The sequence below is a fragment of the Verticillium dahliae genome, genomic scaffold, assembly GCF_000150675.1.
Source record: "Verticillium dahliae VdLs.17 supercont1.7 genomic scaffold, whole genome shotgun sequence".
Lineage (NCBI taxonomy): Eukaryota > Fungi > Ascomycota > Sordariomycetes > Glomerellales > Plectosphaerellaceae > Verticillium > Verticillium dahliae.
Window position 1 is genome coordinate 1,257,358 of NW_009276917.1, and position 10,773 is coordinate 1,268,130.

Here is a 10,773-nt window from a genome sequence, read left to right on the forward strand (position 1 = left end):
CGCGAGACACGAGATAAAGGGGGCACCACAGAAAAGGGTGACACCAAACAGCCACATGGTGGTCGTAAGGAGAGAATGCTTCTTTTCCGTCCGTTTTTTGTTTCATAGACATGAATGTAACTAACTACACATTGCACCAAAGACCAACCGAACCGCCCATAACTTTGCCCTTTGTGACTCCATCGCAACTAATGTATGCCCTCGGAATTCAGTACCATCCATCATGCCTCCTGCTGTTTTTCTTTTCCCTGCCAAGAATCGTCGTTTCAAATGGTTTCTGTCGTGCGATATCGAGAGAACGCGTGGAGAAAACGTAAGCGCCGCGCTTGACTTAGCTGTGCAGGTAGAAAACAAATCATGAGTCTCAATTCCCTATCTAGAAGTATGCTCCAAGGCACCAAATGCTCTTCCACTTACAACTTGTTAGGCGCCGAAGCCGCAGTCGTCGGCCATTGGTAACCAGCAGCGTCACTAAACTTGTATCCGTATGAAGAAGTGAAGTCATCGAGAACGGCAGGGCCGCGAGAGCCTGCAAACACTGTTAGTGACGCCACGGCATCGGTCGGACAGTCACGAAAGGGGGCACTCACCGTAGGGGTACTCCATGGGGATGATCTCCTTGTTATCGTCCAAGTAGTGCAGCAGGGGGGTGAAGATCCTCCAGCTGGCGTCCAGCTCGTCGTCGCGCACAAAGTTGGAGTGGTCGCCCTTGAGGCAGTCGAGGATGAGGGACTCGTAGGCCTCGGGGATCTTGAGGTCCGAGAAACGGCGGCGGTAGGTGAGGTCGAGCTCGGTGACGACCGTCTGCATGCTGAGGCCGGGGAGCTTGGAGTTCATCTTGATGTAGACCGACTCGTTGGGCTGGATACGCATGACGAGCTCGTTACGGGGGATGTCCTTAAAGATACCCGACGTGACATCCTTGAACTGAATGCGAATCTCCGTCTTCTGCTCGTTGAGAGCCTTGCCGGCCTTCATGATGAACGGCACTCCGTCCCACCTCTCATTCTTAATGTAGGCGACCAGGGCGCAGAATGTCGGGCACCTCGAGTCCTTGGGGACAGTGTCGTCTTCCTTGTACGACGGCTTGCTGCCATCCAGCGACTTGCCGTACTGACCGATAATGACGTTCTTGGGCTCGATCGCGGGGATGGCACGCAGCACGCGGACCTTCTCGTCGCGAATGTCCTCGGCGGAGAAGGAGATGGGTCGCTCCATGGCAAGCAGGGTCAGCACCTGAAGCAGATGGTTCTGCATGACATCGCGGACGATACCGAACTCGTCAAAGTAGCCGCCACGGCCCTCGGTGCCGAAAGGCTCCTTGAATGTGATCTGGACGTTGTCGATGTTCTGCCTGTTCCAGGTGGCGCCGAAGAATGAGTTACCGAATCGAAGGATGAGGATGTTCTTCACCATCTCCTTGCCAAGGTAGTGGTCAATGCGGAAGAGCTCGTCCTCCTTCCAGTCGGGCTCGAGCGACTTTTGCAGCTCGCGAGAGCTGGCGAGATCCTTGCCGAAGGGCTTCTCGACCTGCAGACAGTCGTGTTAGGAGTGCATTATGGCTGCGTCCAGAAGGACTCGACTTACGACAACGCGGGCAATGCCCTTGCTGGGGTAGCAGCACTTCTTCAGGTGCTGGGACACAATGGTGAAGACGCTGGGGGGGAGAGCCATGTAGAAAAGACGATGGGTCTCGGGCTTGCCGGACTCGAGCTTCTCAAGATGGTCGTTCAGGGCGAGGAAGGACTCATCCTTATCGTATTGGCCGGAGACGTATGTGCAGAGGTTGCAAAAGTCGTTCAGCTGCTGCTCAATCTCCTTGGTGGGGGTCTTAATGTAGGACCGGATGCGACGAATGTACTCGTCGTGCTCCATCTTGGTTCGCGCATATCCGACGATCTTGATATCTTTGGGCAGAAACTGGTTGCGGTACTAATTGTTGGAGGTTAGCCATGGCCGTCTCGAGGAACTCTCACTCCATTTAGTTGCTGTCGTCAATGCAACTGATAAAAGGAGACGCAGTGGCACATACCAGACCGAAGAGCGCGGGGTACTAAGACAATAAAGTCAGCAGATTGCGGGCGGAAATGAGGGGCACGCCGCAGCGGTCGCTCATACCGTCTTCTTCTTGGCTAGATCGCCCGAGGCACCGAGGACAATAATGACGGTGTTGTCCTTCAGCTCCAGCGTCCTGTGAGGCGAATTGATGTCAGTCGACCTGTGCATGATGCTTTGGCGTGGTTCTGCAGCTCAGCAGAGGGCTCTCGCGCGCCTGGCGGCGCGGACATGGGCGGCGAAGCTCCGAGAAGCAATGTTGGAGAGGTGCGGGCGGCTGGTGGGGTAAAAGAGCAGCGATGCGATACGTACGAAGCGGCGGATGTGAGTTCGGACATGATGGCGGTCGGGTGAAGAGGTAGACTCTCGGAGAAGACAGGGGAGGATAGAATATGTCGCAAGAGGAACTGGTCGAGGGTCGAAATTTACCAGTTAGCCAGAAGGAAGAGGAAGAGCAAGAGGTCGAAAGACGGAGGAAGGTTGGCAGAGGTGACGAAAGGTGAGGTAAGATAGGTAGGTCCGACCCCGACGGCATGTTAGTAATGACGCTTCGGCAGGCTCGCCTCACTGCTGTGACTGCACTGGGACTGGGCTGGGCCGGCCTGGTTGGGGGGAACAGGCGGCGCAACTGAGGGGGTCTTTCCAGGGCAGTCAAACTGTCAACTGCCCCGCCGTCGCTTCCCGGCGGATGCACTCCCCCTGCACTCCCCCCCAGGATGCCTGGTTGCCAGCGCCGGCCGGACCACCACTCGCCCAGAATACTGGGGGTGGGTGGCTGGAGCTCGCCGTTCCAGCTGGCGGGGTTTAATTGGAAGCGATCCAGCGGCCATCTTGGTCGGACGAGAGCTCGGAGGTTGTGGACGTAGTGGGCATGGGGGTGGAAATCCACGGGGTTCCAGGAACTCACTTTTCCGCAACTTCGTTATGAGATGAGGTCGTTATCGCCGGCTTCGGACTGCGTTCAACCGGGCTAGCAAAAGAGGGGTCAGGGTCAGGGTCAGGGTTGAGCTTTGGTGGGATGAAAAAAAATCCAGGAGAAGGGTGTGGTGACAAGAACGGGAGGGCAGATCGTGGGAGGCTCGTCGGTGTTGTATGCGCCCGAAGCCAGAACAGATGAAGGCCCAGGGAGCGAGCAAGGAACAACTCCGCGGTCGCCGGAGGGGAGGGGGCGCTATCGGTTCCAGCGGTGCGGACTCGTCGATGCGACAGGCAGGAAACAGTGACGAAATTGCTTCTGGTCAGTGTCCTTGGTGGGGGTCCAGGTGAGGGGCTGGTGAGTTGTTGACTTTCGGCTTTAAGACCGAGAGCGGCGATCTCGGTCTGATTATAAACGTTGAGAGTCGTAGAGTAGTGTGTACGCCGTGGATTTCAGATGAAATGCCCCCGAGTCCTCCGAAGCACAATGACCGTGATGGCACGTACAATGGACTTCCTGTTGCATTTCGGTGCCCAAGAGCCAAGGTGAAGCGGACAAGAAAAGGATAGAAAAAGCGCCAACGGGCGTATGACTTACGCGTGTGAACAGGCGGGTAAATACACGTCAAGACGTCTGTGGATTGAGCACGGAGGAGATACAAGTCTCTCATTCACTGGATCAGAAATCAGTTCGCGCGAAGGAGGATGGGAAACCCTCTATTCTTGTATTCCTTGCTGTCCCCCATCTGTCGCTGTCGAATGTTTCTCTGCCCCCCCCCCCCCCCCCCCCCCCCCCCATTCATCCCGCCGTCGGTAGACACAGGCCGCAGCGAGCGTTGCACCGTCGTAGAAATTGGTGAGCCTGGCCCCTCGGCCCCCCATCGTCCACAGCGAGGCCGGCCGCCTTTACACTCAACCTCTGGTATCCAATCGTCGAGTCGCGCTTCGAACCTCCCGATGTCAAAAAACCCCGCGCCCCTCCGGTTCAATTCGCGCAGACAGAGCACTCAGCCAAGCGTACTTGGTGGATGTCTGATATGAACTGGGCTGGGCCTATCTCTTCCACCACCGAAGACCTCCGGTTGAGATTCACCGTGGGTGAACCGCGGCTGGGCAGTCTTCAGCCGGGGGCTCCAGCAACTTGGTGGATTTTTGCACATCGAAGGCGCTTTTTTCTATACATGAATCTCGTGATGCCATCAATTCATCAACTCGTCAACGATGACTGAAAAGCTGGCCGAGATGATGAATGACATCACTGATATGCCAAACGACCGGAGTTGCAAATACCTTTCCATCCAGGTACACTGCCCCGATAGTCGTAAACGAGAACGATACAAGAAGGCATTTTATCCATTTCGAAAGCACATTCGAACACCGATGACGATTTCGTGATAATTTGCATTGCAGAACCAGTTGGGGCTTTGGTGGGGGTTGATCGCACTACATGACCTGCCATGTTTCGTTTCGAAGCATCTCCGACGATCGAGGGCTGCAAGGCTGATGACTCCAGGCACTCTGACGCGCGATTGACGGACTTTCTCCAGGGTAAAGTATCGGCATAGACAATGGCAGATCCACTCGCTTCGGCCAAATTGGGCGAGCGAGCCGCACCAGTCATGAGAAGGCCAAGCACAGGCCATCTGAGGCCGCAATAAGGGCCTTACTCAGCGCACCAGCCACATTTCCTCTCTGGATTACTAAGGCAGGCTGATAGACGATAAGCCTCGATCGAGGCCTTGAATTATTGAACAGGCGAAAACGCACAATCCCCGTCACCTGACCTAGGGCAACGCCTTCCCGAATCGAAAATTATTCCAGTGGACCTGCCACCACCGACCATCACGACCAGCGACTCAACGACTCACACGACAAATCGGCCGGCAACTAACCTTGGAGAATCGTCTTGCCGCGACAATTCTCTAACTTTCCTTACAACAGCACATACGTTGGAGTGAGGGAATACGACAAGATGCCTTCGGAGCAGGGACACAGACGTGAGTAGTCCCCCGCCAACCGGCGCATGCGGAGGATGCACTTCACGATCGCATCGCAGGCATGCCACGAGTTTGAATGAATCTTGGCTAACAGTGCTTCTGCAGTATACGTCAAGTGAGTATTACCATTTATCGCGCTCTGGAGGACCGCATGCGCAACTCGAATCACGAACATGAACCGAAACACGACGCACAACCCAACCCCGACCGACCGAGCGAATCTTGCGCACACACAGCGAAGCGATGGGACGAGCATGAGCAGGAGGCTGACTTGAGGAAATAGGGGACGTCACCTGTCCTACCAGCGTAGCCGCCACGTCACGCACTCCGAGACCAGCCTGATCAAGATCGAGGGCGTTGACAACACCGACGCTGCCAAGTAGGCCACGCCCTCCTCAGTGACAATCAACAAAGCACTGTTTTGCTGACCCTCGAACAGCTTCTACCTCGGCAAGAAGGTCGCCTACGTCTACAAGGCCCAGAAGGAGATCCGCGGCTCTCGGATCCGTGTCATCTGGGGCAAGGTCACTCGTCCCCACGGTAAATACATCTCCCCGAGCAGGTTTCCCCCGCCTCACGACGCAGTCCACTAACGCTGTCAACAGGCAACTCTGGTGTCGTCCGCGCCAAGTTCCGCCACCCCCTGCCCGCCAAGTCCTTCGGTGCGTCGGTTCGTGTGATGCTTTACCCCTCCTCGATATAAGAGGGTTCTCGTCTCGGATGGAGTTGGTAGTGAGGATGGTTTCTGAATTGGCTGCATTGGCCATGGTCATGGTCAAGGATCAGAGCATAGCCTTGGGCTCAAGGCTCCCCAAATGAAACTCGTCAAACACAAAATCCCGCTCAAGCCGCGAACAAAGTTCCCACCGCAGCCAACGAAAGAAACTTGTCGAAACGTTCTCTTGAAGGCTTTCCCCCCTTACGAGACCAACAAAGAACGAAAGAGAAAGATGAATTGGCACATCCCCCGCGTGATCTCGGTCCCCGCGTGAGAGATAAGCAAGCAGCCGACTGGAATTATGAATTGGGAGAGACCACAAAAAAAAAACACACTTGCATGAGAGGAGCCGACGGCGACGACACGATTTGGAGAGCGCTTGGGAAGGGGGGAGGGTACGGAGTTTCGGACACCGCCAACCTCTCTCTCTTCCTTTCTCTCCTCTGTCAATGACTTCGGTAATGGGATGGGTTAGACCGGCACTTTTTGTTGTCAGGATGCGTCGCATTTTGCGGCGTTATAAACATGATGATTTCTCGCGCCCACGCCTTGCACCGAAAGCCCATCACCGCCATCCCAGTCTTGACCGGATTTGTGCCGACCCTGCCTCCCATGTATTGTCTTGAACCACCTATTGTTGATATGTCTGAGGTCACTCCATTCCATGTCGCTTGTCCCAGTGGGCGTTACGACGTTAGGTATACTAATGGTCGCATAATCTGAAGGCATATGCGATATCTCTTGCCGTACTGCCGATGCTTTCACGTCAGGCCGGTCCGTATATCCACGTCGCGGACTGCGCTGCCCGAGTGACACTCGCTGTTGGTTTCAATATGCTCCATCATAACTTCGCCGAGGCACCTAGAGCTCAGCAGACGTAGCCCACAAGAGTGTAACTCAAGTTTACAGATGATGCCCATCCCCTGAGGCGATCACGCCCACTCATGTCGCAAGTTTGTCATGGAAAACACACACCACACATTCTCACCATGCACGCCGTGGCATCATGCGTGCTCAAAGCCGCACCCGCCAGCAACTCTGTTCTCGTCGATGCCTCACTGCAAGGCGATCTGTGCATGGTCTCCGTCGCGTCTTTCTGGCTGCTGGTAATCTGAGTGCAGACGACATTTTTCGGCGGTATTAGAGGTACCACGATATCAGTCCAAGATGTATGAGGTTGGTGGGAACGTTCTAGCACCATTGAAGAAGCCACCAATACTTTGCTGACAAGCCACTGTTGTGAGCTAATGCCAGTTGACATTCAATCTTGCGTCTCGGGGCAGCCTCGATTACTCTGAGGAGGGCAGTGATAATACGTCGGATAACCTCCGCGGTCCATGACTATTACCTTTGCCTGCCATCAATGGACTGTTGACTAGGCGGAACGTAGTCGAACACCTGGTGTCATGTTGTTTTGAAGACCCTACAAGATGTGGAGGTGCCGCTCGTGCTTGATACATGTGCAAATGTACGGCGGTTGATGTGGCAGACGACACGGTGTTCGTGAAGGTATACATACACAGTCATGTTCGGACACACGTGATCAGCAATGGCTGGTCAGTAGCTTGTAGCTGGCTATTGATCGATGCTATGTGTATCACTCGTGGTGGTCCTTTTGCAAGAAGGCTTAGTTGATTGTTACCATGTCGTGATACGACGTTGAACCTAAGCCCCCCCCCCCCCGCCCCCCATTTCCGGCTGCTAGTGGTGCTCCAGAGATAGAGTGCCAAAGCTATTGAATGTTGATCACAGTACTTTCCGGCAGCCTTGCTGATGGCGCTGGGTGTCTACGCATGGAACAAGAGTCGATAGACAAGGGCTCAAGGTGATGCCGGATGTATCGGACATGCGGTGAGGGCAATCGGGGGAACATTCCGGGAATGCCGTGTGTAATTCGACAATTGTTTGACCTGCTGGCATGCGTTCCTTCCCAACATGTCACGAGCTGGACGACCACCTCATTGTTGATGTTGATCACAGTTCCAGCGTCAGGTCAAATTCGATAGCCTTGCTCGGGATTGACACTCGTGAAGGCCGATACCACACGAAGCTGAAGGTGGCGGGAACTGGGTGCGTCTTGTGGGCGATGCTACAGGAAGTCAAGGGGAAGAAACTTCAAGCTAGAGTGCTGGGCTGTGGCCCAACAAACGAAACCACCCACTCAGAACGAAACAAGCTTATGGCGGACGATCCGACAGGCAAATGCACCACAGTGTCTCCACGCTGCCAAATGCTAGGTTGCCGCCATCTCAGGAAAGGCGCCATCTGGGGTTGGGACCTCTGGCGCTGAAACCCCAAAAGAGGCTGCAGCTAACCGGTCAGTATCGCATGCTTTTTCTTTAATCCTGGTGCGAGTCCGAACGAGCCGGTGACGATGGCAAGCTGTGTCTCGTATGCTGGCAGGCAGGCTGGTACATGGTATGCCACGACGCAGGCAGGACCAGGGGGGCCTGGTAGCTCGAACCACGATGGCTGGCGCCGATGTTGATGTGCCCCTCACTTGCAGCTCGAGAGGGGAGATTCTCGGCATTCAGTCTCAGAGAAGGTCAAGGTGTGCACGCCGTGGGATTCCGCAGAGGCAGACGCAACCCGATGGGTGCTCATCCAGGGGAAGCGTCTTTTCGTATTCTCCGCAGCATAGCCCCTTCAATTGGCTCAATCATCGGCCAACCCGCCGGCCACAAGAGATCAAGATCCAGCAGAGTAAGAGTAGCAGCAGTACGTGGTCGATGATGAGGGCCGTCGTCAGAAGTGCCCCGGGATACGTCAAGAAGGTCGATCGGTGCAAGATCAGCGCTGTAGGCCCAGGTACCCCCAAGCCCCTGGTGTGTGTTGGGACAAGTTCGGGAGTTGGGATTTGCAGAACATGGCCGTCGACCAAGGTACGACGCTGCTAAGGTTCGCACCATGACAATTGAGATGGGTCCGGGCCCAGCGGAGGAAAGAAGCTGCCAGAGCCCGACGAGGGGCCGGAACGCGTAATCACAATGCTCTTCAGCACGGTCGACTGGACTGATAACCCCATGGTCAGATTGTGAGACGATGCCGCCGGCTTTGTGAGGTCGGCGCAGCATGGGATGCCCGATTTCAGAAGACTTTTCTTTGGAGGGGCATGGGGGCAGGCTAGTCCCATGCAGGCTGGCGTAGCCACTGGCGGCAGGGCACCACGCCGCAGCTTTGCGCGGCCTCATCGATGGTTGGTCTCAAACCTGACGAGGAACCTGGCGAGGTGGTGTGTCGTGTAAGCATTCTTCGTGTCAATTGCCCTGCCCTGCCTGCCTCGCAGCTCGTATAGATAGAAACCCGCCACCGCCGGACTTTGCTTGAACGTGACTCCTTTCTTGGCTTGATCCGATTTCTGATCTGTTTTTGCCTCCACGTGAACTCTCACTGTCAGCATCGTGAGATCCCGCCTCATCAGCAACTTCCCACACAATCGGGAGAAAAAGGACCACAGTCACTCGTTTTGTCCCGCCGCACCGCCTTCCAATCGAAGTGGTGACCCACCAAGACCGACAGACAGCTGTGCTACAGGACAACGAGGGACCCAGCCAGTCAGCATCAGCCTTTGCAGTTACGCAGACGACACTTCCGGCACTTGTGTGTGAAGCCCGCCGCCCCTTCGGACTCATAGTGCCTGAGCCGTTATCGTCGCCTGTCGCTCACTTTCACGACTCGGCCAGCGGCATCAACGGCATTGCCGGACCTTTTGCACAATAGTGTGGGTGCTTAAGACAGATAACGACAGAAAGCGTCAGAAGGGTCGACGAGAACAGAAGACGACTGATTTACACACATTCCGAGGTGCTAAAAAGCCGGCCAGACGTTGAAACACCACGCGGGACGTCAGGAACTGCTGCAGTGGTGATTCACTGTCAGTACAAGACACATTCCAGACACAGGGACACACCTCAGCAACGCAATTGAGAAGAGCTACGCTTCCGTCGAAGATAGGTCCCGAGCTCAGCCCTTGAGGATCAGTCTCCCCATACGCCAGACGCCATCAGAGGATCAGAGGGGTTTCGGAAGTCGTTGAAACATTTTTTTCCCCCGTTCTGGTGGGATACTCCCGCTGTCGATCAGCGAACGCAAACCACAAACAACAATCCAGAACCACGATTGGCGGGTGACTGCAAACAACAGGCGAAAAGCCTTCAACGAAAGGAAGAAAGCAGCAGGACGACAGAACAAAGTGACTGGAACAGAGTGTGGTCAATTGAGACGAAAACTTTGACTGTCCACAGAACAAAGATCCAAGCGCAAACGACGAGACAGGGAGCGATATCCTGCAACAGCAAGCAGTGTGGAGCGGAACGCCTCTCCCCTTCCTTTCGGTCACACTTTCATCATCATCCGTCGGAGAGAAAATCGCGACCGATTGTCGGGTTGCTAGCACAACGCGCGCCAGAAAGACCATCATCCACTGGAAGACAAAAAAAAAGACCAAGACCAGGACCAAAACCAAGGCCAAGGCCAAGACCAACAACCAAAGCGCGGCCACTTGGACTCCGATCCGCCGCTAGCAGGTACAGGGATCACCCCCCTGCAAGCAGATTTTACGACCTGGTACGTTAGCGGCCTCCACTCCCAGGCACCTTGGTTCGAACCAGAAGCAAAAGAGCAATCGCCATCTGTGTCGCCATCGATTTTGGGGCGCGATTGTGCCTGCAATTGCCTAGGTACGAGAGCCAGCCCGCGCTGCCACGTCTGAATCCACATTCTGGGTCCTGAGCCACAAATCCACACCACCCACGGAGCCCAGCAGGAGCCCAGCAGGAGCAAGGTTCTCAGAAGCCTTGGCACCTTGGTCGGTACCGGCACACAACATTCTCTCTCGTTGCCTGGCCGCACCTTCCCCCCCCCCCCACCAACCACCACCATCCTACCGCTTCCAGCAACAGGCCTCCACCTTCCAAGCCGCAAAGGTCGAACGAGGTTGACGCTCTCCGGACTCGAGCGCGGCTCTAGGTAGGTACCTTATCTAGGTACCCAAGTCTCCAGGTACCTCAGGCAACCGGCCCACACCCCCCCAAAGCCCCCCCCCCACCACCGCACCGGGAAAAGGGGGGAGAAGGGCGGCCTGCCTGG

At 55.5% G+C, this 10,773-nt stretch overlaps 4 protein-coding genes across 4 annotated transcripts; 2 read left to right on the forward strand and 2 right to left on the reverse strand.

Annotated features, from left to right (window-relative positions):
- Nucleotides 1-339: 339 nt before the first annotated feature.
- VDAG_04488 (glucose-6-phosphate 1-dehydrogenase) lies at nt 340-2,478 on the reverse strand. Its single transcript, XM_009650935.1, has 6 exons — nt 2,368-2,478; nt 2,119-2,191; nt 2,033-2,053; nt 1,588-1,932; nt 591-1,530; nt 340-529 (listed from the first exon to the last, which is right to left on the reverse strand). The coding sequence occupies exons 1-6, from the start codon at nt 2,391-2,393 to the stop codon at nt 414-416; spliced, it is 1,521 nt and encodes a 506-aa protein (XP_009649230.1). The 5' UTR covers nt 2,394-2,478; the 3' UTR covers nt 340-413.
- A 2,360-nt stretch (nt 2,479-4,838) lies between these two features.
- On the forward strand, nt 4,839-5,800 carry VDAG_04489 (60S ribosomal protein L33-B). The gene is made up of 5 exons (XM_009650936.1): nt 4,839-4,967; nt 5,073-5,082; nt 5,251-5,346; nt 5,407-5,507; nt 5,573-5,800. Exons 1-5 carry the CDS (start codon nt 4,943-4,945, stop codon nt 5,668-5,670), a joined length of 330 nt encoding a protein of 109 aa, XP_009649231.1. The 5' UTR covers nt 4,839-4,942; the 3' UTR covers nt 5,671-5,800.
- A 2,353-nt stretch (nt 5,801-8,153) lies between these two features.
- VDAG_04490 (uncharacterized protein) lies at nt 8,154-8,812 on the forward strand (the record flags this gene model as incomplete). The annotated part of the gene is made up of 2 exons (XM_009650937.1): nt 8,154-8,567; nt 8,717-8,812. 2 exons carry the CDS (start codon nt 8,154-8,156, stop codon nt 8,810-8,812), a joined length of 510 nt encoding a protein of 169 aa, XP_009649232.1.
- Nucleotides 8,813-9,033: 221 nt separating this feature from the next.
- VDAG_04491 (uncharacterized protein) lies at nt 9,034-10,122 on the reverse strand. Its single transcript, XM_009650938.1, has one exon. It carries the CDS (start codon nt 10,103-10,105, stop codon nt 9,689-9,691), a length of 417 nt encoding a protein of 138 aa, XP_009649233.1. The 5' UTR covers nt 10,106-10,122; the 3' UTR covers nt 9,034-9,688.
- Nucleotides 10,123-10,773: the final 651 nt, after the last annotated feature.

Coding starts and splice junctions, on each gene's coding strand:
- VDAG_04491 (XM_009650938.1), bottom strand. CDS start 10,105: ATGATGGTCTTTCTGGCGCGCGTTGTGCTAGCAACCCGACAATCGGTC.
- VDAG_04489 (XM_009650936.1), top strand. CDS start 4,943: ATGCCTTCGGAGCAGGGACACAGAC. Junction 5,347..5,406: donor GACAACACCGACGCTGCCAA/GTAGGCCACGCC, acceptor ACCCTCGAACAG/CTTCTACCTCGGCAAGAAGG. Junction 5,508..5,572: donor CAAGGTCACTCGTCCCCACG/GTAAATACATCT, acceptor CGCTGTCAACAG/GCAACTCTGGTGTCGTCCGC.
- VDAG_04488 (XM_009650935.1), bottom strand. CDS start 2,393: ATGTCCGAACTCACATCCGCCGCTTC. Junction 2,054..2,118: donor ATCTAGCCAAGAAGAAGACG/GTATGAGCGACC, acceptor TTATTGTCTTAG/TACCCCGCGCTCTTCGGTCT. Junction 1,531..1,587: donor AGGGCATTGCCCGCGTTGTC/GTAAGTCGAGTC, acceptor GACTGTCTGCAG/GTCGAGAAGCCCTTCGGCAA.